This window comes from Gopherus flavomarginatus, chromosome 3 (assembly GCF_025201925.1).
Source record: "Gopherus flavomarginatus isolate rGopFla2 chromosome 3, rGopFla2.mat.asm, whole genome shotgun sequence".
Taxonomy (NCBI): Eukaryota; Metazoa; Chordata; order Testudines; family Testudinidae; genus Gopherus; species Gopherus flavomarginatus.
Window position 1 is genome coordinate 1,813,476 of NC_066619.1, and position 21,207 is coordinate 1,834,682.

Sequence of the window (21,207 nt, forward strand, 5' to 3'; positions counted from 1 at the left end):
CCCACGTTTAACAAGTTAAATCAGGGGTAGGCAACCTATGGCATGGATGCAGAAGGTGGCACACGAGCTGATTTTCAGTGTCACTCACACTGCCTGGGTCCTGGCCACCGGTCCGGGGGGCTCTACATTTTAATTTGATTTTAAATGAAGCTTCTTAAATGTTTTAAAAACCTTATTTACTTTACATACAACAATAGTTTAGGTACATATTATAGACTTAGAGAAAGAGACCTTCTAAAAACGTTCAAATGTATTACTGGCACGCAGAACCTTAAATTAGAATGAATAAATGAAGACTCGGCACACCACTTCTGAAAGTTTACCGACACCTGAGTTAAATGTTCTCCAAACCGAAGCACCAGTGATACATCTTTTGAACTCAGCAGTGATAGGGCTACACAAAAGTTATTATTTTGAGATTTGTGCAGTCCTTTGCGCTAGCTGCAAGTGAAAATGTTATGGAACTAAACGTCAAAGACTCTTCTGTGCGGTCACTGGCACCTGAACTATTTGTAGGCTTTGAGATATGTAACCGTGCAAGAAAGGAAAATATGATTAATACAAAGCCATGTAAAAACAGTCTTGGCTGAAGCTGTGGAGTTTGTGGTTCCCCCTCCTCCTTTTTTTGCAAGAAGCACTGGGTTACACAAAGTAGGCAATGCAGCGAGAAGACCCTGTACTTAAGAGCCTGGTTTTGTTAACCCAACCAGCTGTTTATCAGTATCTTTCTGTGATATGGAGTTGGCGATTGATTTCCTGGACCTGATGCGCTCAGCATGCAACAACTGGATCCTCTGCTTTCCAAATTTAGGGATTATCAAATCTGTGAGGCGTGTCCTGAACATGACATCTCTGTGAGAACTGATGGGTTTTGGCATACAAGGTCTCAAATGAACAACCCAGTAAGTGGAGAGGCAAGAGTCTCTGTGCTTTGAAAACTTGTAACATTCAAATGTTTAATCTCCCACAGCAACACTTCATGGTAAAGACTATTCAGCATAGTTCAGAAACACTAACCAGTATGAGAAGTTCCTTGGGGGAGGGGGAGAAACACAACTCACCCAGCAACCCCTGGGCCCAATGTGTATGAAGAGGCAAGAGTGGGACACACTACATGCTATGCTGGCAGCAAAAATCAATCTCTTTTCCCACACGAGATGTCACCAGTGGCAGCCTCCACCTGAACTGTGCAAAAAGGCAAAGTCTGCCACGTATACCAGCTTGTTCAGACAAAAGGAAACACTCTGCAGAGTAACGGAAGCAGGCACTTTTATGTACATAAATACTTACTTTTGTTCTATCCAAACCCAGCGGTAAACATGAAAAAAAATCCGATAGCTCACAGTCTTTTCAAAATTTGTCTGTCAGTCATGAAGACAGATGAAGAAACATTTGCCTGTCTTAGTTTCTTTCATTATTTTGAAGGTGTCATTGTTACAGGTGTTACATTAAACCTTCCCCAGGAATGTCGTCGCTATATGGATTTGATTGCACTGCATCCCACTGTGGCCACCTGAAATGTTGAGAGGTACGCCACTGCCCCGCCTCCTGAGGAAGAGCAGCCAATCATGGCTGCTGCAGGAGGCATGCAGAGCTGCCCCCACTCCCCACAGGAGGCAGCCCTGGTCTTGTAGGAAGGGTGGGAGGAGCAGAAAGAGCCCAGCAGCTCAGGATGGCTCCACTACCCCCTCTGCCCCATAAGCAATAGGAACAGCTCCTCTGTTCCTCCCCTCCCCACCGTCACAATGGGGTCTTGGGCGGTCTGACCTAGTGGACAGAACAAGAGCCAGGCCAGCTCAGATACCTGGAGAACAGAGGCCAAGACAGGCCAGAGGGCAAACAGAGTCAGTGTCAGGCAGGGTCAGGTTACAAGGAGAGCAGGCACACCTATTGCGGGGAACCAGGCCTGAGCAGGGAGAACTCAGTTGCATCATCAACTTCTGTTCCTGTGCTTGGATTAAATCGAGGCTGGGGACCTGTCATGACCCGCAGGGTTTCACCATTCAGATCTCAGACTGGCATCCTCTGTTAGAGTTCAGCTGCTATTCTAGCACTTGCTAGTAGATCAGGCAGGGCCTGCTTAGCTCTTAAGAGCTATGTAGACTAGGATTCAAGACCCACAGTCCCTGATATCACCTCCTACTTCCTTAGGGTGATGTGGGCCAGGCTGTTCAGCTGAGTGCTTGCACAAGTGTAGACAGGTGTATATTTTCTGTAGGCTCCCAGGGGTGCTCCTACAACCATACCCCTCCCAGTCTATAAGATACCAAAGCCTGCCACAGTTATGGTTAAGGTCCAGGATATTGCGAACCACGTACCCCTCATGGTCCTGTATCTGTACTGGTGGAAGAGGCGGTTGGGTCATGTGAGGGAAAAGGTTTTTTTGTGTGGGGCTTCAAAAGTGATATGCGAAATGCTAGGTGTATCTTCAGAGAGCAGGATTGCTGAAGTTCAAACCTGACTGGATTAACCTGTCACAGGATCTTAAAAGAGACAAGAACTGAAAGCCCAGCTGTGAGTGGGTCTGTTGACATGGCGATGCTCCGTAGAGAGCCATAATTTTTGTCCTACAGAGTAGGTGGGACCTCACTGTTGATGCTTGGCTGCGCGCCACTTATAGTCTGCTCTTGCTTTTTCCTGGTGCTTATTCACTTCTTCCTGGGCCAGACAAATCTGCTGCACTAGGTCTGAGGCAGCCAGGTTGGGAAAGGAAGTGGGTAATTGCAGATGAATCAGGGGTGGAACCCACAGGTGGTAAGAAAGGGACCTTGACCTGTACACGCATGGTCTGCGATGACGTGTAAAAGGGAAATCATCCTGGTGATGACGGATGTAGCATTGCAGATACTGCTCAAGAGTTTGTTTGGCCTTCTCCATCTGGCTTTTGGGCTAGGGATGTGCAGAACCAGGCCCCCAGCAGAACCAGGCTGTGAACTCTGGAAGGCCATGGAGCTGGTCTGTATGGCTAATCCATAGCAGGGCTGTCTTTTCAGCTGTGGGGAGATCTGTGCAAGGGATGAAGTAGGCCATTTTGTACAGTGGTCTGCTACCGTGAAATATGTTGTAAATTTGTTGGACGCTGGTAATTCTACACAAAGGTCTATGTAATGGCCCCCCAGCTCAAGATGGGGTGTCCATGGGCTGGAGGAGACCACAGGACTTGTGGAGTGATGTCTTGGTACAGGTACAAACAGCGCAGGAGGCAATGAATGACAGCATCATCGGTCATATCCGGGGGCACCAAAAGGAGCAGGATATTACTCATTGAGTCTTGAAGCACTCCAAGTGTCCTGCTAGGGGAAAATCATGGCATAGATGCAAGACTTCAATTCTGGTGGGTCCAGGGGGAACAGAGACACGTTTCCTCACGTATGTGATCCCTTCCTGGGAGTCATGCAGTTGCTTGTAGATAATAGATTACTCATCAGGTGGAATTCCTGAGATGGAGGCTGAGTATATCATTCTGAGAAAATCCTGGTGACGAGTGGCACTGAGAAAGTTATGGAACTGGAGAATGTGGGTGTCACGGAGTGTGGGGGAGTCTGGGCCCTGCAACCCCGACTTCCTGTGATTCACCGTGACTCTCAGCCAGCAAGGAACACAATAGGTTTATTAGATGACAGGAACACAGTCCCAAGCAGGGCTTGTAGGTACAACCAGGAAGCAGGACTCCTCAGTCAGGTACCTCTGGGGGCAAGGACCTTAGACCCCAGACTCGGGGTTCCCTACCTCTTCCCAGCCAGCCCAAAATCGAAACTAAAAACCCTCTCCAACAGGCTCTCTTCCTTTGTCCAGCTTCCCGGGCAAAGGTGTTGACTCCCCCTATCCCCCTGCCTGGCTCAGGTTACAGGCTCAGGTCCTGTCCCTCACCTAAAGTTATCCCCTGCCCTCCCATCCCCCATACAGACAGTCCCTACTGTGTCACAGCAGGTTGTTCCTGGCTGAGGCCTCATGAGTGTCTTCGGGGCTGGTGTGTCAGTCTTGCCTTTTTGGATCCAGGGAGGTATGTGATAATGAAATCGAATTATCAGAAGAACAGGGCTCACTGAAGCTGCCATTGATCGAAGGCTTTTTCCCTACATAGATATTCCAGATTTTTATGATCAGCGAATACCTGGACCAGGTCGCGAGCTCCTCCCAGGCAGTGCTGCCATTCTGCAAAGGTGGTTTGTGTCACCAGGAGTTCCAGTCTAGTTCTGCAGGAGTGAACTTCCTTGAACAACAAGTATATGGGTGTAACAATTGTTTGGGAACAAGCTGCTGGGAGAAGACAGCCCCAAGTCACCTCACTCTATACACTTGGGAGTGCTGGTGGCACTACTAGCCAACCACACACTGGGGAAGGGGGAGTCACCAATCAAGGTATGGAACAAAACAACCACTTCATCCTTAAAACATCTCATGGAGTTTGGGTCTGGCTTGTGATTTTTTAACCTTTGCAGTTGGCGATGCTGCAAGTGTGTGTGGGCAATGAGGCCCTGTCCGCTCTCTTGTCCCCCCGGGTGGGGGGGCCCTGTCCGCTCTCTCAGCCCCCTGGGTGGGGGGGAAGCCTTCTGACCCCAGAATCCTCCTGCCCCACTGGCTCCGGTGGGGCTGCACTGGGCTCCGGGCAGCTCCTGAGGTGGGCTTGGCCGGGCTTGGGGGAGATGGTTCATGTCTCTGTGGGGGCCAGGCCACATCTCTCAGCTGGGCCCTTGGGGGAGATGGTTCGTGTCTCCGCGGGGGTCGGGCCATGTCTCTCAGCCAGGCCCTTGGGGGAGATGGTTCTTGTCTCCATGGGGGCCGGGCCATGTCTCTCAGCCGGGCTTGGGGGAGATGGTTCATGTCTCTGAGGGGGCCAGGCCACATCTCTCAGCTGGGCCCTTGGGGGAGATCGTTCGTGTCTCTGAGGGGGCCTGGCCATGTCTCTCGGCCGGGCCCTTGGGGGAGATGGTTCTTGTCTCCATGGGGGCTGGGCCATGTCTCTCAGCCGGGCTTGGGGGAAATGGTTCATGTCTCTGAGAGGGCCTGGCCATGTGTCTCGGCCGGGCTTGGGGGAGATGGTTCATGTCTCTGAGGGGGCCTGGCCATGTCTCTCGGCCGGGCTTGGGGGAGATGGTTCGAGTCTCTGAGGGGGCCTGGCCATGTCTCTCGGACGGGCCCTGGGGAGATGGTTCGTGTCTCTGAGGGGGCCTGGCCATGTCTCTCGGACGGGCTTGGGGGAGATGGTTCGTGTCTCTGAGGAGGCCTGGCCATGTCTCTCGGCTGGGCTTGGGGGAGATGGTTCATGTCCCCGTGGGGGCTGGGCCATGTCTCTCAGATGGGCTTGGGGGAGATGGTTCGAGTCTCTGAGGGGGCCTGGCCATGTCTCTCGGACGGGCCCTGGGGAGATGGTTCGTGTCTCTGAGGGGGCCTGGCCATGTCTCTCGGACGGGCTTGGGGGAGATGGTTCATGTCCCCGTGGGGGCTGGGCCATGTCTCTTGGACGGGCCCTGGGGAGATGGTTCGTGTCTCTGAGGGGGCCTGGCCATGTGTCTCGGCCGGGCTTGGGGGAGATGGTTCGTGTCTCTGAGGGGCCTGGCCATGTCTCTTGGACGGGCCCTTGGGGGAGATGGTTCATGTCCCCGTGGGGGCTGGGCCATGTCTCTCGGCCGGGCTTGGGGAGATGGTTCGTGTCTCTGAGGGGCCTGGCCATGTCTCTCGGACGGGCTTGGGGGAGATGGTTCGAGTCTCTGAGGGGGCCTGGCCATGTCTCTCGGACGGGTCCTGGGGAGATGGTTCATGTCCCCGTGGGGGCTGGGCCATGTCTCTCGGCCGGGCTTGGGGAGATGGTTCGTGTCTCTGAGGGGCCTGGCCACATCTCTTGACTCATCCCTGCGGCGCCTCCTGCTGGTCATCTCAGGTCATCAGAGCACCCTCTGCCGGCCGATGTCCCGCTACCGCTTGGCCCCCATGTCCCTCCTGGACTCCGGTGCCCTGTTATCGGGGGTGCTGCTCCCTGGCAGTAACCCCTCACTCTCAGGGTCTCCCCTACCCAGGGACCCCCAACCTCCTAATCCCACCTTGCCTCACTCGGTGGCTACTGCCAGTCAGCAATGAGCCACTGCTCCCTGGGGCAGGCTGCAGTATAAGAGCCAGTCATCATAGGCAAGGGGGTAGGCCCTGCTGTCTTCCTCTACCACCCAGTACCGCAGGGGTGGGCCTAGGACCAGGCCCTGCAGCCTGGGGGGTCGCCAGCCTAGAGCTTCCCTGCTTCTCTGGCCTTTCCCCAGCCCTGCTTCACTCCCAGGTACCTTTGCTACCAACAGCCAGGCCCTGCTCCCTCTAAGACCAGAGAGAGAGACCCTAGCTCCAAGCTAGCAGCCTTCTATAAGGACCTGCTGTGCTCTGTCTGGGGCATGGCCCCAGCTGTGCCTGCTTTCCCAAGCAGCCTGGCTTTTTCCTTACAGCCCCAGCCCTCTCCCAGGGCTGGTCTTAACCCTGTCCAGGCTGGAGCAGGTAACCACCCCACTCCAAGGCCCTTGGGGGAGATGGTTTGTGTCTCCACAGGGGGCTGGACTGGCCCCATCTCTCAGCTGGGCCCGGGGGAGACGGTGCGTGTCTCCAAGGGGGCCTGGCCATGTCTCTTGGCCAGGCTTGGGGGAGATGGTTCGTGTCTCTGAGGGGGACTGGGCTGGCCACATCTCTCAGCTGGGCCCTGGGGGAGATGGTTCACATCTCCGCCTAGGGCTGGCCACTCCTCTCAGCCTAGCTGGGCCCTGTCGCATTGCTGGGTGGGGCTGGGGTTGTTTATGCATGGTTCCTCTTTTCACACACAGCACAACTTTCAGCTCAGCCTCAGCGTGAGAGATCAGGGCAGCCTCTCCCGCTTCTGCCTGGGGTTGGGCACCATTCATGCCAGCAGCTCCTCATGACACACCCAAAGGGTTCTGACTGCTGGGGTGCCAGGACAGGACCTGCCTTGCTCCCTCAGGCTCCTGGCCTGAGTCTGATGCCCTGTGTGAGGGAGTCAGTGCCACCGTGGGTACCATGGCCCCAGCCGGGAGCCGTTTCACAGGCTGCACAAGTGGTTTTACTCAATATAGCACTGCCAGCCTCAGGCCCCGGGGACAGGAAACCTCCCTTTTTCCTTGGGGTAACTCGAGCCCAGGCAGCGCCAGCTTCCCCGAACGCTGCGTGGCCTGCCCTGAGCTAGAGGAAGCTACAGTGGGGGAGGGGAGCTGAGCCCCCAAGGCACAGGCAGTTGGGCTCCCTGCTGAGGTTGCCAGCACAGCTGTGTGCTATAGTGTGGACACCTGTCCACCAGGAACCTGACTGAGATGCAGCAGCTCGTTTCACACGAGCCTGAGACAGCTGGCAAGTCAGGACCTCTTTGGCTGAATGAAAGCCAGGAGCCTGCAGGCCACAGGCCCATCTCCATTCTCCTGAGCCAACCTGCAGGGCCCTTAAAGCACCAGCACTTTTAAATGGGTCCAGCCCAGAGCCAACTCTGCTGGTGGTGACTACGATGCAAACTGCTCCTAATTTACCAGGGTTCTCAGCTCTTTCCAGACAGATCCCTTTCAAGAAACAACTGATTTAAAAAAGATCTTGTCAAAAGCCGTTGATCTGCAGGGCAGGGTGCTACATCCTCCCTGGAAACAAACCGCAGCTAACGAACATAGGTTGAGGCAGTCCCACTCTGCTCCAGCCCAAATGCCCTCTCAGAGCCATGTTTCCATCCCCCTCCCCAATGACTGGGCTGGCACAACAATGCAGGACACAAGGCTGGCGTGAGCCACTCTCCCTGCCCGGGTTCATGCCTGCAGGCACTCTGCCCTGCTGAGGGGAGGATGAAAGCTGCACCTCGGCAGAAGGGAGGGTCCCCTCTGTGAGCAGAGATGGGTATCGCAGGCCATGTGACACAGGGGAATTGTTATGGCAAGACACTTCTGTACCACCATTTTCCACCACAGACAATGACTCAGAGTTCAGGCTCCCCTGGCAGAGAGGGGTGGTTACTGGCGCTCTGTACAGAAAGCTGCCAGCCCCACAGTACAGCGCCTGTGTCAACGTGCATCTGCTATGGAAATGAATCCCTGCTGCATGGGCCCATCGCTCATACCAGGTACCCCCCCTTCAGTGGGCACTGGAGAACGCAGTGAACTCATTACAGGAATGAGCCTACTGTGCTGGGGGCTCCAGGAGGGTCTGCATGGCTCAGAGGGAGCAGGCAGCGCAGGGTGGCTGGCTGGACTCCTACTCCTGGTACCAGAGTCGTTCGCAGAACAGAAACAGAACGCGACAGGTTCCCCCTCACATGTGTGGGACTCACACCTGCCCCACAGGGCACTGGTGATACTATTTGTAGGGTAGCCTGAAGGCCACTTCCCTGGGCTTCTTCTCCCCAGTCCAGAGACAGAGGCTGACCTGTCTGCTGCTCCCAGGGGAGGGACCTGCTTTCCAGAGAGGCGCACAGCTGCAGCTCTCCCTTGGGCCCCCCCAGGGGAACACGGTTTCCTGCCCCAGTGTCAGCCCCAGCTGCCTTGCACCTCGGCTCTCTGAGCGACGCTTGGTGCTGAGCCCCGCAGGCTCTGGCAGGGATGGGGAGGGCAGCCCCTTCCCGGGGCAACTGCAGCCAGACTGACAGAGCAAAGCGCAGCAGCCACCGGCAGGCAGGGGAGCAGCAACACCTGAGGCGGGTCCTACCTGGAGTCTTGGTGGGGCTGGGACTGGGTGCCGCTCCCTGGGCAGACAGCAGGGGCAGAAGGGCCAGGAGAAGGGCCAGAGCTGACACCTGCAGGGCCATGTTCCCAGACGGTCCCAGGGCAGAGCTCAACCCCACACGTTCTGCCTCGCAGCTCAGCTCCTGTGTGAGCTCAGCGTGACAGAGACCAGTGACGAAAGGAAACAGCCAGACACACAGAAATCGTATGTGGTGCAAGAGCTTCCTCCTTGGAGATGGAAACTCCTGTCAGAGCTGCTCTGGTTCCTCTCCGGGTGTGCTGGGGCCCCGCGTGGCTCCAGACCTGTTCTGGAACCTCGTTGCTCTGGGAGCTGTCAGATTTCTGAGGGGAACACAATCTGCTGCTTCCCCTCATTGCTGGGCCAGGACTCCTGGGTCCCTTTGGCCCATGCCCAGCTCGCGGCGCTGGGGAGGGGCAGTCAGGGAACGTGAGAGCAGCTGGGCCTTAGCGTTATAACGCAAGCCATGGACCAGAGTTCCAGGAAGGATGTGGGCTTCCAGGGTGCCAGCAGCTGCTAGATCATGGTACAGCTCGTGAATCCTGAGGTCCATAGGACAGGACTTACAAGGGTTTTTGAACCCTCCCCTCATCAGATGAGATGGCTAGGTTGTGCCAGGGCTGTGATAGGGAGCTGGTTTAGGATGGGTGCTCTGGAGAGTCCCATGAAGTCACTGCTCAGATGGTGTGGTGCCCCTGGAGTGAAGTGTCTCCCTCCTGCCCTAGAGCTCACAGAAAGAACCCCATGATTTAGGGGGTAAGGCCCTCCAAGCTCAGGAACAAAGTTCCCCACCTTTTTACTGACACAAAGTGCTGGGCCGAAGATACGCCTTCCCCCTTGCATGGGTGCTGGTCTTCATCAGCCAGTGAAATCCGAGCCTGTGTCCCATGGGCCCAGGCTAGGAAAAGTTAAAGTACAAGCAGATAGTTACATGAACTAGAAGACAGTCACAGGATATCTGACGCTGGACGCCATCATTGGCTGAGGCTTCTGAGAGCAAATGGGAAGAATGAGGAAAATACTGGCCAGAGAGTTGTGGGGAGCAGGAGTCCCTGGAGCACAGTCCCTGGTTCCGCCCCAGTGATTTCCTGGGCTTGGGGATGAACACAGGTGTGTGCTTAACGCACAGGGGGCTTTGGAGAGAGAGCTTTGCCAAGCACCAGCTACCCAAGGGTCTATGGGGTCATGTGGAGGCCTCGAGGGGACTCCTCAGTGCCCCCTGCCATGTCCAGTGTCCAGAGGCTTAAGGAAGCACTCAAGAAAGGAGGCATAAGCCCAGCGTTCCCAGGAGGAGAGTGGTCAATGGACAAACCTCAGGATGATGGCCGCAGAGTGGCAGCTGAGCAGAAGGGAATGTGGAATTCCTCCAACCCTTCTCTCTCAGGCAGGTGCGGTCTGGAAGCACTGGCAAACCTGACCCTCAGAGCCAACCTATGGCAAAGGTGGAGTAACTCATCCTGTGTCTGACTCCAGGGCAGGGGCCAAGCCCCACCAGCGCTGGAGCAGCCTGGCTTGCACTCCCTCCCCCTCTCTCCCTCTCACATGCTGCTGCAGTGTGCAGCTGGGACTCGGGGAGGAAGTGAAACTCTTCAGCATCTGGAGTCCTGAATTGTCTCCCTGTCATTCCCAGAACCGACTCTGTGCCTTGCGCTCAGCTTCCTCTTTTCTGTGCCATTGGGGGCTGGCCTGGGACTCCCTAGCCTGGAGCCTAACCTTGCTTTCTGCTGATTCAGCCAGTCCCCTCTGCTGTGCATTCCCTGACATGCATCTGCCTCCATATGATCCAGACCAGGCGGGGAACTCAGCTTGCCTGACAAAAATCAACTTTTCCATAAAAAAATTGAACAAAAATAGTTTTATTTGGACAAGCTGCCACAATGCCTCATGGGAGTTGTTCTAACAGATTCATGGATTCCAAGGCCAGGAAGGACTGTTGTGATCGTATAGTTTGACCTTCTGCATAGCACATGCTTCTCTATAGGCTGGGCTCCCTAGTCACATTACATGTCCCATGATTAAGGCTCCGTGTTTGTCACAAAGCTCACAGACTTCTGCAGTAGTCTACACAGCTGGCCCGGGAGCCACCTGAGCAGCTTGGGCAGCCCTTGGACCAGTCTCAGGCCCCCCACCCCACAGCAGCAGGAATTTAGGTGTGGGGGGACTCAGGACTGGGGATTGGTGTGGGGGGCAGTGCTTACATGCAGGAGGGCTCCCTGGAAGGGCAACAGCAACTCCCCTTCCAGCTGCACAGGCTGCCTCCACCCGCATGCCAGCTCTGCCAGTTGCCTCTGCATGCTGGTGGCTGAGTGATCACAGCGCCTGGAGGGGTTTGCTGCTTGTCACTGGCAAAACATTATGAGAGACAGCCCAAGTTGGAGAGTTGAGGGGGCACAGAGATTCCACAGTTCCAGGTTGTACCCTGGGGATCCCATCACACTTATAAGTTACAAAGTGTGTTTTATCTGGGTTCCTAGAAAGCATCTCTCTGTACCTCTGCATTACTGTTAACTCTTCTGCTCTCTCCACTGTTATAAACTCAACATAGATATTAATGTTTTCCAGTATGTAGGTGTAAACGTGCGCTGTTGGGGTTTGCCCCTCTCCAGGGCAGCTGGGAGCCAGGCCACCTCACTACCTGGGGCAACAAACAACAGTTCCAGGCTCAGACCCCCAGGCAGGGGCTGAACAAACAGTTTGAGATATTAAGCCCAGACCCTAGGTCAAGGCAGGCAACAAACAACAGTTCCGAGCTCAGACCTTTCAGGCAGGGGCTGAGCAAACAGTTCAGTATATTAAGCCCAGGCTCCTGGGCCTGAGCGTTGGGCAAGGGGGAGACTGCCACCTGTGAGTGGGGTGGCAGGGGGACGCAGGCCCACCCACTCCTCTGTGTCCCAGCCCGGGGCCCGAATAGCAGCAGGCAGCCTGCTGCTATGTCAGTGGGGATCCTGGCCGCAACACAGTGATATTGGCTCTGGGTGTGCTGCAGCCAGACTGGGGTCGGCTGCCCCCAGGCTACTTCCAACCTCCCCCTCTACCAGTACTTGTGTCTCAGCGGCGTCTTCCGCAGCGTCCCACATCATGGACTCCTCGGGATACTGAGCAAGGGGTAAACTGGGCAGCTCCTCGGGGTCCCTTTGAACAGGCCAGCATAGGGGCTTTTCCAGCACCTGGTCGGTGTCCAGGCTCCGCAGGTCCAGCCAGTCCTCGGGTCGGTCACAGGCAGCAGGAGTATTCCCCAGCAGGAGCTAGGGCACCAGCGTCTGACCTCTCCGGGGGCCAGGCAGCTTCTGAGCCCTGGGGCTAGGCTTTTATACTTCCTGCCCTGCACCTTGACCTCTGGGGGGCAGGCACAGGCTCCAATGTCTCCGCCCACTTTGCCATCTGTAGGGGCTCGGCCCTCTTTGGGGCGGCTGGGAGCCAGGCTGCCTCACTACAGTAGGTATCTTGGCATCCAGCCATCAAAGCAATGAGTTGGCGTGCCTCAGTTTCTCCTTCCACACAGCACACCATGTTCATTATGATTTCTCTATTGTGACAAGCTTTAAGTCTATTTACAGGTGATAGTTGAGAAGCAGCATTACCATAAGGCTTCTTGACATTACATGTGTTCCCAGTTACCTTCTTAGCGTGTCCAAAGACTTTTTCCAACAATTGTACATAATGTGTCTTATCACAAGGTTTAACATTAATACCAATTTTTTATAACAAATTGGCATTTTGCAGGTACCTTTATCATAGCACACCCTCTGTTCAGGCTGTTTGGTTCTGAGGGTGCTTTGGTCATGTAGCAGGGCAGCTGCCCCACTCCTGCAGAACAGGGGTTAAAAGCAGCCAAGCTGAGCTGATTTGGAAAGCAGCCACAGCTGTGGCCAGCTCAGTTTGGGCCCAACTGGCCCTGATAAGAGAGCTGTGGACCAGGAGCTGGAAGAGTTTCTCTCCAGGCCTGGAAAGAGAAGGGCTGACTGTCACAGAGTCCCCGGACGATGCTCTGGAACTGCTCTCCACAAAGCCAGGCAGGACTTTGGGGAGCCTCCTCTCCCTTGGAGCAGACTGTCTTCAGGGCAAGAAGCTCACACGGCTTCATCTCCTGGGTCTCTCCTTGGAGCATTCAGCATCCTCTGCCCCTCCGTGCGCTTTCCACAGCGAGTCTGCCCAGGTGGGGTCTTGGGGAAGCCACTGGGTCCTGCACCCCCACTTCGCAGTCAGACGTGACTCTCAGCCAGCCAGTAACACAGAGGTTTATTAGATGACAGGAACACGATCTAAAACAGAGCTTGTAAGTACAGAGAACCAGACCCCTCAGCTGGGTCCATTCTGGGGCCCAGCGAGCCAGACAACCCTGTCTGCCCTCACTCCCCATCCCCAGCCAGCCCCAAACTCAAAACCCCCTCCAGACCCTCTTTCTCTGCTGAGTTCCTTTCCCAGGTCAGGAGGTCACCTGACCTCTTTGTTCTCCCACACCTTTAGCGTCCCCTTGCAGGGGGGAAGGGCCTGGCCATTAGTTGCCAGGGGACAGAGGGTCGACCAGAAACTGAGGCCCCCCCACAGTATTCAGAGGGAACATTAAAAGCAGTGTCACTTTGTCACATCTCTCCCCCCTTCGAGACCGAACTGAGTGAGGTCACTTTAGCCAGTGACCTGGGGAAGTTCGAACCCACCAACGTTCCCATGGATGCCCCAGCATCTCCCCCATTCCTTGGTGTGAGTTACACCAGGACAGTCCAGTTTCAGGCCCTCCTCTGGGTCTGTTGTGCTTGATGGCGCTTGCAGGCCGCACGTGAGAAGGTTTATGCAGCCTGTGCCCTTTTGCCACCGCAATACCCCTGGGGTTTAAACTGGGATTGGGTCTTCTCCCAGCACTCCAGTTTGGAGGCCTGCAAGTGGGGCTCTCTTGGTTAAGAGCCCCCATCTTGATCTTGGCCAAGGAGTCTCTATCACCAGCAGCTCAGCATCAGCCCCTTGCATTTGATGCTGCCACGTCGGAGGAGCATGGTCAGTATAGACAGTAAAGTGCTGCCCAAATAGAGCCAGCTGCAGCTTTCCACCGTGGCCAGGCATTTCTTCTCTGAGGCTGCAGAGTTCTGCTCCCGTGGCAGCAATTTCTTGCTCAGGTACCCGATGGGGTGTCTCCCCCACATAGCATCGGCTGGCATCAGCACCGCCCCCAGCCCTGCGTCTGAGGCATCACTGAACCCTGCAAAGGTCTGGGTTTACCAGATTTACCGAGCCCTGGATTAGAGTCTCCTTCAGTGCACAGAGAACCCTCTGGCATTGCTCAGTCCAGACCACCTCGTCTGGCTTCCCCTCTCACATAGCACAGGGATGGGGGTAGCTAGGGGGCTAACGTGGGGTGTAAACCTCTGGTAGAACCCCGCCATCCTGATAAAGGCCTGGACTTGTTTCTTGGTCTGGGGAATGGGCCAATCTCTGATCATCTCCACCTTGCACTTTTCGGCTTTTCCCATCAGTCCTGCCTCCTTGAGGCAGCCCAGCATCCTCTTCAACTGGGACACCTGTTCCTCCCAGGTCTGGCTAAAGACACACTGTGACAAACTGGAACTGTTTTTACTGTGGGCTGTGAATGCTGAGTGGGGGGTGTTGGCCTGGGAGGACGATCTGCATTGGGGGATGGGAGACTGGCTGGAGGGAGGATACCTGAGCATGTAATAGCAGCAAAGAATCCTGTGGCACCTTATAGACTAACAGACATTTTGGAGCATGAGCTTTCGTGGGTGAATACCCACTTCGTCAGATGCATGTAGTGGAAATTTCCAGGGGCAGGTATATATATATGCAGGCAAGCTAGAGACAATGAGGTAGTTCAATCAGGGAGGATGAGGCCCTGTTCTAGCAGTTGAGGTGTGAAAACCAAGGGAGGAGAAACTGGTTTTGTAGTTAGCAAGCCATTCACAGTCTTTGTTTAATCCTGAGCTGATGGTGTCAAATTTGCAGATGAACTGAAGCTCAGCAGTTTCTCTTTGAAGTCTGGTCCTGAAGTTTTTTTGCTGCAGGATGGGCCACCTTAAGGTCTGCTATAGTGTGGCCAGGGAGGGTGAAGTGTTCTCCTACAGGTTTTTGTATATTGCCATTCCTAATATCTGATTTGTGTCCGTTTATCCTTTTCTGTAGAGACTGTCCAGTTTGGCCCATGTACATAGCAGAGGGGCATTGCTGGTATATGATGACGTATATTACATTGGTGGACATGCAGGTGAATGAACCGGTGATGGTGTGGCTGATCTGGTTAGGTCCTGTGATGGTGTCACTGGTGTAGATATGTGGGCAGAGTTGGCATCGAGGTTTGTTGCATGGATTGGTTCCTGAGCTAGAGTTACTATGGTGCGGTGTGCAGTTACTGGTGAGAACATGTTTCGGGTTGGCACGTTGACTGTGGGCGAGGACTGGCGTGCCACCAAAGGCCTGTGAAAGTGAGGGATCATTGTCCAGGATGGGTTGTAGGTCCCTGATGATGCATTGGAGAGGTTTTAGCTGGGGACTGTATGTGATGGCCAGTGGAGTCCTGTTGGTTTCTTTCTTGGGTTTGTCTTGCAGTAGGAGGCTTCTGGGTACACGTCTGGCTCTGTTGATCTGTTTCCTTATTTCCTCATGCGGGACAGTCTGGATATGTGGACTCTCTACTCAGACCCTATGCCACCAGCACTCCCAGCTATCTCCGTGAGACCACTGATTTCCTGAGGAAACTACAATGTATGGGTGACTTCCAGAAAACACCATCCTAGCCACCATGGATGTAGAGGCTCTCTACATGAACATCGCACACACAGATGGAATACAAGCTGTCAGGAACAGTATCCCTGATGATGCCACAGCACAACTGGCTGCTGAGCTCTGTGCCTTTATCCTCACACACAACTATTTCAAATTTAGCGACAATATATAATCTCCAGATCAGTGGCACAGCTATGGGCACCCGCATGGCCCCACAATATGCCTATATTTTTATGGCTGACCTGGAACAATGCTTCCTCGGCTCTCGTCCACTCACGCCCCTTCTCTACCTGTGCCACACTGATGACATCTTCATCATCTGGACCCATGGGAAGGACTCTCTGGAAAAATTCCACCACGATTTCAACAGCTTCCACCCCACCATCAACCTCAGCCTGGACCAATCTACATGGGAGGTCCACTTCCTAGACACCACGGTGCAAATAAGTGATGGTCACATTAACACCACCCTATATTGAAAACCTACCGACCACTATGCCTACCTTCACGCCTCCAGCTTCCATCCCGGGCACATCACACAATCCATTGTCTACAGCCAAGCACTGAGGTACAACCGCATCTGCTCTAACCCCTCAGACAGAGACCAACACCTACAAAATCTCCACCAGGCATTCTCAAAACTACAATACCCGCATGAGGAAATAAGGAAACAGATCAACAGAGCCAGACATGTACCCAGAAGCCTCCTACTGCAAGACAAACCCAAGAAAGAAACCAACAGGACTCCACTGGCCATCACATACAGTCCCCAGCTAAAACCCCTCCAACGCATCATCAGGGACCTACAACCCATCCTGGACAATGATCCCACACTTTCACAGGCCTTGGGTGGCACACCAGTCCTCGCCCACAGGCAACCTGCCAACCTGAAACATATTCTCACCAGTAACTGCACATCGCACCATAGGAACTCTAGCTCAGGAACCAATCCATGCAACAAACCTCAATGCCAACTCTGCCCACATATCTACACCAGAGACACCATCACAGGACCTAACCAGATCAGCCACACCATCACCGGTTTATTCACCTGTACGTCCACCAATGTAATATACGTCATCATATGCCAGCAATGCCCCTCTGCTATGTACATCAGCTAAACTGGACAGTCGCTATGGAAAAGAATAAATGGACACAAATCAGATATTAGGAATGGCAATATACAAAAACCTGTAGGAGAACACTTCAACCTCCCTGGCCACACTATAGCAGACCTTAAGGTGGCCCATCCTGCAGCAAAAAAACTTCAGGACAAGACTTCAAAGAGAAACTGCTGACCTTCAGTTCATCTGCAAATTTGACACCATCAGCTCAGGATTAAACAAAGACTGTGAATGGCTTGCCAGTTACAAAACCAGTTTCTCCTCCCTTGGTTTTCACACCTCAACTGCTAGAACAGGGCCTCATCCTCCCTGATTGAACTACCTCATTGTCTCTAGCTTGCCTGCATATATATATACCTGCCCCTGGAAATTTCCACTACATGCATCTGACGAAGTGGGTATTCACCCACGAAAGCTCATGCTCCAAAACGTCTGTTAGTCTATAAGGTGCCACAGGATTCTTTGCTGCTTTTACAGATCCAGACTAACACGGCTACCCCTCTGATACTGAGCATGTAATGTGAGAACCCAGGAAGGGGTTAGAGGCCAGGTGACACCTTTATTCAGGAAGCTGAACAGAGGCTGGGGGCGGAGAGGCTGGAGAGAGAGAGTTTCAGGAGCTGGCTGGGGAATGGAGGGAAGGAGAGACAGGGCTCTGACCCCCGAAGGGGGCTGTGGTGCTCCTGGGACCCCGAGATGGATCTAATTGGGGAGAATCCTGTTGTCTGTGCCCGCAAGACCTGTCTGGGACTGTGTTCCTGGCATCTAAATAAACCTTCTGCTTTACTGGCTGGCTGAGAGTCATGGTGAATCACAGGAAGCAGGTGGTACAGGGCCCTGACTCCCCCACACTCCATGACCACCGGTGGTAGCGGTGGGATGTACTGCACCCCATGGACGGTGCTTCCTGCAGTAAGTGACTGGGGAGCAGTAAACCGAAGGGGGATTAACAGGGACCAGGTGTGCTGAAGAGTCAGAGAGAGACGGTTTCAGGGGGTGATTAACCCCTGAGAGTGAGTGACCAGCGAGAAGGACTGTTGGAGTAACAGGGTCCCCCTGAGGACTGCAGGGAGCAGTCTCAGGGACGGAGGAGCTTGCTGCTTGACCCTGGGAGAGAGGGGGTCACCTGAAGAAGGGCTGGTACATGAGGGGTCTCCCTGGAACAGTGGAAAGCTGAGAGCACAGGCCGGCAAGTGGCCAGCAGGAAGATGTATGCTAAATGCCTTAAGAGCAACCTGGTTGAGATGTGCAGGCAGAGGGGGTTCTGCATTGGGAGGTCCACCAAGGGACAGCTAATTGCCCAGCTGGAGGAGAAGGATTGCTTGGGTGAACCGAGCCCTGTCCCTGAGAGAAGCCGCCTGGCAGATGCAGTGTGGGCCCTGGGACCTGACATGGCTGGGAGGAGCCAGACTGCTGCTGAGGACATCCTGAGACCCTGCCTACCTATACCTAGGGGAGGGGTTGAGGGAAGCCCAGTGAATACCAAGGGCACCCTGACCCCTGCAGCCAGCAGGGGATCGTCCCGGCAGAGCTCTCCGTCCCTGGAACAGATGCGGCTGGAATATGACAGGGAGGTGCTGGCCTCAGATCGGGTGGTGCCCAACACCTACCTGACTCTGACAGGGGTGGGAGGGACCCCATTCAAGATGCCCATGGCAAGGGTACACCTGAAGTGGGGGGCCAAGGAGGGCCAGAAGGAAGTGGGGGTATACCTGCATTTGCCCTCTGAGGTGTTGATGGGGCGGGACCTGGAGGACTGGCCCAGCAACCCTCAGGGTGCCCTAGTCGGGACCCGTAGCCAGAGCTGGCGAGGGGCACTGTGCCCTGACAATGAGGAGGGTGCCTTGCCCGAGGGGGAGGGAACGCCCAGGGACATGGCTCAGGGAGGCTGCAGCTTCAGACTCAGCCAGTGAGAGAGAACAGGTGTCCCAGCTGCTGAGTTCCAGGCCGAGTTGCAGAAAGATCCCTCCTTGCGGAAGATGAGGGACCTGGCTGACCTCAGTGTGGTACAGACCATGGGGGGAGGTTGCCGGAAAAGGTTCCTGTGGGAGAAGGGATTCCTGTACCGAGAATGGGCTCCCCCAGGGAAAATGGAATCAGGGGGATCAGGAGGCAGCTGGTGGTACCACGGAAGTATCGCTGCCAGCTGCTGTGCCAGGCCCATGACATCCCCCTCTCAGGGCACCAGCACCCCACCCATCTGGCTGACAGCTCTTCAATCCTTCCTTCTCTGGGCTTTGTCTCTTTCCCAGGCCAGGAGGTCACCTGATCCCTTTGTCTCCAACACCTTCAGTTGGCACCTTTGCAGAAGAGAGGCCCAGGTCATCAGTTGCTAGAAGACAGAATGTCAGGTATTTCGGTGCACTGGCCCTTTGCTCTGCAACAACCATACCCCCTTATCACACCACCCAGACACTCAAGAACTGCATGGAGGAACCTGAGGCACCCACACCACATTTAGAGAAAATATTAAGAACATTCCCAGTTCGTCACACCTTCTTAAGAAGATGGTGATAGGCCGTCACTTCTCCGTTCCCAAGTTGCTCTGGACTCACAGGTCTGTGTGCTTTTGGCTCCCCCATGGTTTGCAGGAAGAACCCCTGGTGTGCCAGCCCTTTTCATGGTCACCACCTCTTTGCTAGGGTCAAGCTGCAGACTCCTCCACCCCTGGGACTGCTCCTGCAATCCCCAGGGGAACCCTGTTGCTGCAAAAATCCTTCTGTCTCCCAGGATCGAGCAGCAAGCTCCTCCGTCCCTGAGACTGCTCGCTGCAGTCCTCAGGGGGACCCCGTTACTCCAACAGTCCTTCTCGCTGGTCACACACTCCCAGAGGTTAACCGCCCCCTGAAACCATCCCTCTCTGAGCCTTCAGCATGTCTGGTCCTCATTATCCCCCCTTTGTTTTACTGCTCCCCAGACACTTACTGCAAGCAGCGCCATTCACAGGGTGCAGTACATCCCAGCGCTGCCACCAGTTGTCATGGAGTCACCGGGCAATGCTCTGGAACTGCTCCCCACAAAGCCAGTCAGGACTTTGGGGAGCCTCCTCTCCCTTGGAGCAGACTTGTTCAGGGCAAGAAGCTCACACGGCTTCATCTCCTGGGTCTCTTCTTGGAGCATTCAGCATCCTCTGCCCCTCCGTGTGCTTCCCACAGCGAGTCTGCCCAGGCGGGGTCCTGGGGAAGCCACAGGGTCCTGTACCCCCACTTCGCAGTCAGACGTGACTCTCAGCCAGCCAGTAAAACAGAGGTTTATTAGATGACAGGGACACAGACTAAAACAGAGCTCGTGGGTGCAGAGGACTGGACCCCTCAGCCTGGTCCATTCTGGGGCCCAGTGAGGCAGCCACCCATGTCTGCCCTTGCTTCCCGTCCCCAGCCAGCCCCAAACTGAAACCCCCTCCAGCCCCTCCTCTCTGGTCTTTGTCTCTTTCCCGAGCCAGGAGGTCACCTGATCTTTGTTCTCCCACATCTTTAGCATCCCCTTGCAGGGGGGGAAGGGCCTGGGCCATTAGTTGCCAGGAGACAGAGGGTCATCCAGAAACTGAGGCCCCCACATAGTATTCAGAGGAAGCATTAAGAACTGCCCCACTTCGTCACACTGCCTGCCTGAGAGGAGGTACCAGAAGCAGAGCAGTGCTGGGGAAGGGCAAAGGGAGCTCGGGAGCTCCAGCCTGGTAACCCCCCAGGCTGCAGGCCTCGTTGAATGCCTACAGAGATACTAGGGTACAGAGGGGCAGCCTAGGAATAGGCAAAGGCAGTAGATCTGTGACAAACTGTGAAAACAGTCTGCTCCAAGAAAGAGGAGGCTCCTCAAAGTCCTGACTGGCTTTGTGGGGAGCAGTTCCAGAGCATTGCCCAGGGACTCCATGACAAGGTCCTACCCCAATGATTGCTCATGATGTGTGGCCTTTACACTGCAGTCAGCCCCAGGGAGCAGGGACTGGATGGTGACTGGCAGCACCCACTGAGGCAAGGTGGGTTTAGAGGGTTGGAGGTTCCCCAGGGAGGGGAGACCCAGAGCATGGACCCAGAGAGTGAGGGTACTGCTGGGGCAGAACCCTGAGGTAAAAGGGCACTGGGGTCTGGGAGGGACACGGAGCCAGCAGCAGGTGAGACCCCACCCTGCAGAGGGTGTCCGTATGGTGGAAAAGAATTAATTCCAAGACAAGAAGCTGGCGGCGCCACACTTGGCTTCGTTTGGCTACAGGTCAGTACCCATTGTGTCTTTTCCTTCTTGAACCTGTTGCCGGCACAGATAGCGCCTGAGGCCAAGCAACAGCGGTTCGTTGCCCGGTGTACTTCACGCTAATAAACACACCAGGGTGGAGAAGCAAACAAAGTTTATTTGAGATCTCAAAGCGGTGCAAGGAGACGAACGCCTCAAATCACGCACCCCTACACAAGCGGCTTTTCCCTTTGTATACGGTTTTTTTTCTCCCCTCCTCCTCCTCCTCCTCCTTCCTCCCCCTGTAGCAGTTACATAAGTGCAGGTGCCTTAAGTAATCTTGGCCGCGGCAGCTCGTTTTCCTTCTGCAAGTTATCTTGTCCTTCTGCTAAAGGTGCACAGGCCTTATCACCACTGCTTTAGACTGGTTTTAGCTGTGCTGCAACTGATCACTTACTGTTACACATTTCATTTCACAGCTGCT

General features: G+C 54.8%; 2 protein-coding genes across 5 annotated transcripts in view; one reads left to right on the forward strand and one right to left on the reverse strand.

The window, feature by feature from the left end:
• Positions 1 to 8,847, reverse strand: part of LOC127046476 (receptor-type tyrosine-protein phosphatase kappa-like) — a 119,407-nt gene extending 110,560 nt beyond the window's left edge. For 3 of the 4 annotated variants that reach the window (XM_050943537.1, XM_050943536.1, XM_050943535.1), the window contains exon 1: positions 8,668 to 8,847. In XM_050943537.1, coding sequence (XP_050799494.1) covers positions 8,668 to 8,767 — 100 coding nt within the window. In that variant the 5' untranslated portion in view covers positions 8,768 to 8,847. The remainder of the gene's footprint in view (positions 1 to 8,667) is intronic. The other variant, XM_050943538.1, reaches the window with a different exon arrangement.
• Positions 1 to 21,207, forward strand: part of LOC127046543 (chromatin assembly factor 1 subunit A-like) — a 52,860-nt gene that overhangs the window by 21,844 nt on the left and 9,809 nt on the right. The window lies entirely within an intron of this gene.